The sequence below is a fragment of the Cryptomeria japonica genome, chromosome 6, assembly GCF_030272615.1.
Source record: "Cryptomeria japonica chromosome 6, Sugi_1.0, whole genome shotgun sequence".
Taxonomy (NCBI): Eukaryota; Viridiplantae; Streptophyta; class Pinopsida; order Cupressales; family Cupressaceae; genus Cryptomeria; species Cryptomeria japonica.
Genome location: NC_081410.1, coordinates 168,327,870 through 168,333,906, shown reverse-complemented (window position 1 = coordinate 168,333,906; position 6,037 = coordinate 168,327,870). Strand labels below are relative to the sequence as shown.

Here is a 6,037-nt window from a genome sequence, read left to right as displayed (position 1 = left end):
TATCCTACACATAGTAATCTTTTTCTTCTACATGTTTACCCTAGATCAAAACTGCATATATATCCTTGAAGTTCTCATCATTAGCATATTGTTCCTGAAAACTTTCACGAACCATGGAACTATTTTTAAGAATTATCAAAGAATTCGTAACTGGAGGCCTAGAGAGCATATCTGCTACTTTGTTATGGGCACCTTTCTTATACTTAATCACCAAATGAAACTGTTGAAGAAAACCCGTCCACCTTAAATGCCTACTTTGTTGCAGTTTAGACTGTGAGTGCAAATACTGAAGTGGTTGATGATCAGTGTGGATTACAGTTTCTTTGCCCATTAAGTAGTGTTTCCATTTCTTAGCACTCTGAACTAAAGCATAAAGTTCTTTATCATAAGTGGGATAGTTACTCACTACTCCTGAAAATTTTTCAGAGTGGTATCAGATTGGTTTACCTCCTTGCATGAGTATAGCTCCCATGGAAAACTCGCTAGCATCTGCATCGATCTCAAATGGTTGATGTAAATTCAGAGTGGTATCAGACTGGTTTACCTCCTTGCATGAGTACAACTCCCATGGAAAACTCGCTAGCATCTGCCTCGATCTCAAATGGTTGATGTAAATTCGGTAAAGCCAAAACTGGTGCGGTGCTCAACTTTTCTTTCAAAGTGTCAAAAGCCTTTTGTTGCGGACCTCCCCACTGAAAAGTTGCCTTCGTACTAGTCAATGTGTGCAATGATGAAGCAATAAAAGAGAAGTTTGCAATGAACTTCCTCCAGTATTGAACTGCACCTAAAAAACTCTTGACTTCTATGCTTGTACTTGGCTTAGGCCATTTTACAATACAATCGACCTTCGTAGGGTCTACTTTCAGTTGACCATTCCCTACGACATAGCCTAGGTACACTAAGGATGTCTTAGCAAACTTGCATTTAGACATCTTTACAAAAAGTTTTTCTTTCCTTAATACATCAAGGATTTTTTTAACATGAATTACATGATCTTCCCAAGACTTGCTGAATACAAGAATATCATCTAGGTAGACTATGACAAAATCATCAATAAAAGGACAAAATACATCATTCATGACTCTCATGAATGTAGCCGGTGCATTACAAAGCCCGAAGGGCATAACCAAGCACTCGTAAAGTCCTTGTTTTGTCTTAAAAGTAGTTTTCCAAATATCATTTTCTGCAATTTGTATCTAATGATATCCACTACGCAAGTCTAACTTAGTGAAATAAATTGCATGTTTCAACTGATCAAGTAAATCATCAATTCTAGGAAGAGGGTACTTGTTCTTTACTGTTATCTTGTTCAGAGCCCTGTAGTCGATGCACATTCTCCAAGTCCCATCTTTCTTTGGAACCAACACAATAGGAGAACCGCAAGGAGATGTACTAGGACGAATAACTCCTTTCTCAACCAACTCTTGAACCTTCTTTTTGATCTCTTCATTTTGCAAGACTGATAATCGGTACATGCCAATGTTTGGAAGTGGCACATCCTGTTGCAACTGGCTCTCATGTTGTATCTCTCTCTTAGGAGGCAATCCTTTTGGTTCCTAAAACAAGTCATCATAAGCGGAAACAACTTTGACCATTTCAGCCTTATGTTTAGGATCACATCCTTTAAATACCTCAGATGTTTCATTTTCTTTGGCTTTTACAAGCATTAATACAAAGTTCTTACTAGAGTTGACTAACCTTTTCATTTGACCAGCATTAACTAGTGCAAGATTACTCTTTACCTTATGTGCCCGTACAATGTATTCAACCTTATCTTTAAAAAGATGGTATTTGTTCTCCCCTCTATAGAAGATAGCTTGTCGATCATACAAATAGGGACTCCCAAGTACAAGACCACAAATATCTAAAGGGACTACATCAGCTTCTACCTCATCTACAAAGTTTGTAGTGATAGCAAATCTTATCTTACATTGTTTAGTTACTTGCAATTGTGCATCATTGCAAACCCATCCCAGAGGGTATGGTTTCAGATGAGGTGTTGTAGTCAAGCTAAGCTTTTTAAAAATTTCTTCAGATATCAAGTTAACTTGAGAACCCGTATCAAATAATGTATCAACTTTAGTATGTTTGATAACAACCCGAATATGAAATAATTCATTCCTTTGCATATCATTCTTAGGAGTAGAATCTTTACTTGTACTTGCACTTATATTAGAAGAACTTGTAGTTGATGAGAGAGATCTACCTTTTTCTTTACCTTGGATTTCGACAACAACAATCTTTGTCTCATCTCCAGAGTCAGATCCAAGATCCTATTGAACTATAGCAACAGTCTTTTGTTTGTCTTTGTTTCCACCATATCTCTTTGGCCTTTTTCAGGGTGCAGCTTCCAGCACCTAGAATCATCATGCCCTTCTTTCTTGCAATGTGAGCATGTGGGTTTTTCATCCTCTTTCTTCACTGTAGCTATCTTTTTCCCCTTCCCTTTGTTTTGGGATTTGTTCTCAGACTTAAATGGCTTCTTATCCGACTTATCAATAAAAAAACCCTTACCTCTTGACTCTAGGTGTGTGGCTTGGACACAGACTTCATCAAAGTTAGTAGGATTCAAGACCAAAATTGAATGTCTCAGATAAGAGTGAAGACCACCTATGTACTTAAGCAACGTGTCCTGGGTATATAATGGAACATTTAATGCAATAGCCTTCTTTTTGAATTCATGGGTGTAATCCTGGATAGTCTGACCTTTCCCTTCCCTAAAAAGTTGCCAGCTCATCATTAACTATTGCATATGGCCTAGGGGATAGAATTGCTTCTTGAGAGCATTAACAAAGTCTGACCAAGTTAAATTGATTTTACCATGTTGTGAAGACCCATCCCGAATTCTACTCTCCCACCAGGTTAGAGTTGTACCTCCTAACCGAAGAGTAGTTAACTGGATCCTATCGGCATCATCTAAGAGATTTTGGACTCTACAATAGACTTCAACCTGTTGAATCCAATCATCTAATTTTTCAGCATTTAATTCCCCACAATACTTTGGTAGGTCAAATTTTACATCCAATTTAATCTTAGGCTTATGTGAACTCTTGAAAAGAGAAGAAGACTCAGAATGAGTAGAAGAGGGAGAAGACGAGGAAGAAGGGGAAGAAGGAGATGGAGGTGTTTTTGGAGGCTCATGGTCACCTCCTGGTCTTTTTCCTTTGTTCTCACGAGCTGCATGTCTTCGCATCTTGTCCTCTCTCTCTTGTACTAAAACTTGTACAAGGGTTTCTAAATTCTGAAGAGTCTTCTGAATACTCTTGTCTTCAGAACCTTGTCCACCATCTTTTCCTTCCATCTGTCATGGTGGATTAGTTCTTTGTTTTCCGATCTCAATACTATATTCTTCAAGCTTGCCTTTGCCTCGTTGAATCCTGGATCTTGTTAGAATTCAATTCTACAATATTAGTCAAACAAAGCTCGGATACCAAACTTGATCTGATTAGGATCTATGACTATTGCATAACAAATGCTTATAGCAATTACATAAGTTAATTCAAAGCTTTAATTTGAGCAAATTAACATAATAATTCTTAAATGAATAAAGCATAATAAAGGTAATGAACTGAAAGAAAGAGAGTAGAAAGATAGAAGACAAAACATAGTTGATAACGGAGTTCATCCTGGTGGACTACGTCTCCGGGTCCTGCTCCAATAGGGGGATCGATTCGATTAGCTCCAATAATCAATTACAACTGGTACAATATCTTTCCCTTCAAGTACAACAGCATCACAACATTCTGATGTACATGATTGATAACAAAGTCCCTAGAGAAATCTCTCCTTCTCATCACCTAAATACCTCCAATAGGCCTACTACCCCCTTTTATACATAAAATAAGTCTAAAATAGACTAAAACCACCAACCCCCATAAATAACCCTTTACAACAAATTATTTCCCGTGTATATCCCCTTCACATTCTTATGAATTTGGCACCATTAGTAATTAGGGGGTTTATTTAACCAATATCCCCTTTAAAATAGGGATTGGCGGGATTTGCATTGTTTAAATTTAATATGGGCCGCTTATAAATCAAGTGCTATATATAGCCCAACGGTTTCCGTTCATCTTGGGAGACCGGTAGTCAAGGGTTAGACCTCCATTCTATCTTTGCACGGTTGGGTCACTGCTAGCTTATGAGTTCGAATCTCATACCCAACCGCTAGCTTATGAGTTCGAATCTCATAACATATCTTTGGCTAAACCATTTTCCTCCTGAGGTGCCATGTGTTTATTTCTGGAGTATTGGAGATAATTTATTTTATCCTCCGGATCAAGGCGCCGCTTCAAGAGCAGTATCAGACGTGTCAGCAGAGCTAAGCCGGAAGCAGCAGCTGAATTCGAACCCACAACCTGAAGCTGGACAAGTGCAGTGCGAATGTTGTGGATTGTGGGAAGAATGCACGCCGACATACATATGCAGAGTGAGAGAGAATTTCTGTGGGCGATGGATCTGTGGACTCTGCGCAGAAGCCGTCAAAGTGGAAAGCGACCGCATGGGGGGCAGCTTAACCATGGAGGACGCTCTCAATGCCCATCTTACACTCTGCCAGAGCTTCAATCAGATTGCTCCAAGAAATCCTGCACTCCATATGGCCGATGCCCTGCGAACCCTGCTCAAGAAATCCAAACCCATTTCTTCTCCTTCATCTCTCAGACCGCACAACATCACTCGGAGTTCCAGCTGCATGCCTGCTATTACAAGGGATCTCCCCTGATTGTCACTTCTTTTCATCATTTGACTTCTGGTTTTTATGGAATGGTTTAAATCCCATACATTAAGCTTATATTTTTAGGCTTAAAAGTTTTTAACATTCAGTGGACATTTTCTAGACTTAATATGTTGCATAATGTATGCGGTCACACTAAGAGTACACTTGTAGGGTTAAAAGTGTTGAACACTTAGAGTTGACTAACATTCTCTAGGTCTCTAGACTTGATATGTTGCTTAGTGTGTGTGGTTAAAGGCTGACCGTTTTCCACAGTTTATGAGATGATTTTTAGAGTAGATTTTGAAAAATGTTCAATCAAAGTGACGAGTAAAGAATGATCATAAGTGATATATTATTACTGTTTGTTTGTTGATGTTTATATTGTAACAATTTCAAAGTAAATGTTTGTTGATGTTAACAATTTTAATTTTTTCACTTCACACTAAGTGATATATCATTGAGATGAATAAAAAAAGTTTACTAATGATTATATTAACAAGTTAAAAATATTCACATCACATTCAGTGATATATTATCAAGATGAATAAAATATGTTTATTGATAATTATATTATAACAATTTCAAAAATTTCAAATCATTCCTAAAAGTATATCATCAAGATGAATGTAAAAATGTTTATCAATATTAATATTGTTAAAATGTCAAAATTTAATAGATTAGAATATTTTTCAAAATCAAACCTGAAATTTTAAATTAATTGCATCTACCGAAGAAAGTTTAATATTAAGAAAAAAATTAATACCCATTTAAAAAAATGCAAATTCCCAAGCACATAATATGTATTTGAAAGCATTTGGAGTACATCCCAGAAAGCTTGAGTACATATACACAATCATGTATTTTCCTTCTTAATGTAAAATCTTAAAATGAAATAAAATTATCTTTCATCAATTTAATTATTTTTTATATTTGATAGTATAACATTAATATTAGTTTGTTTGTTTGTTGTGTTTTTTTTTGTTTTTTTGTTTTTAATTTAGGATGTTCAATTTTTATAGATTCTTATTAAAATAGAATAAGAAACATAAAAAATATCTTTCTTAAATTTTCAATAATTTTTAAATAGATTTTTTAAAGACAAATATTTAAATTTTCTATTATGTTTGATAGCTCATCATTAATATTAGTTTTTTCTTTTTTGAAAAAATAATATAGATGTTCAATTTTAATAGATTTTTTATAAAAATAGAATAGATACATAAAAAATATCTTTCTTAAATTTTTAATAAAAGACAAATATCTTAATTTTAATTAAAAAATATATTTCTTTATTTTTATATATATTTTTAATTTTTAATG

General features: G+C 35.2%; 1 protein-coding gene across 1 annotated transcript; it reads left to right on the top strand.

Moving 5' to 3' along the window:
• Positions 1-4,169: 4,169 nt before the first annotated feature.
• Positions 4,170-5,021, top strand: LOC131033334 (uncharacterized). Its single transcript, XM_059207596.1, has one exon. The coding sequence runs from the start codon at positions 4,175-4,177 to the stop codon at positions 4,721-4,723; it is 549 nt and encodes a 182-aa protein (XP_059063579.1). The 5' UTR covers positions 4,170-4,174; the 3' UTR covers positions 4,724-5,021.
• Positions 5,022-6,037: the final 1,016 nt, after the last annotated feature.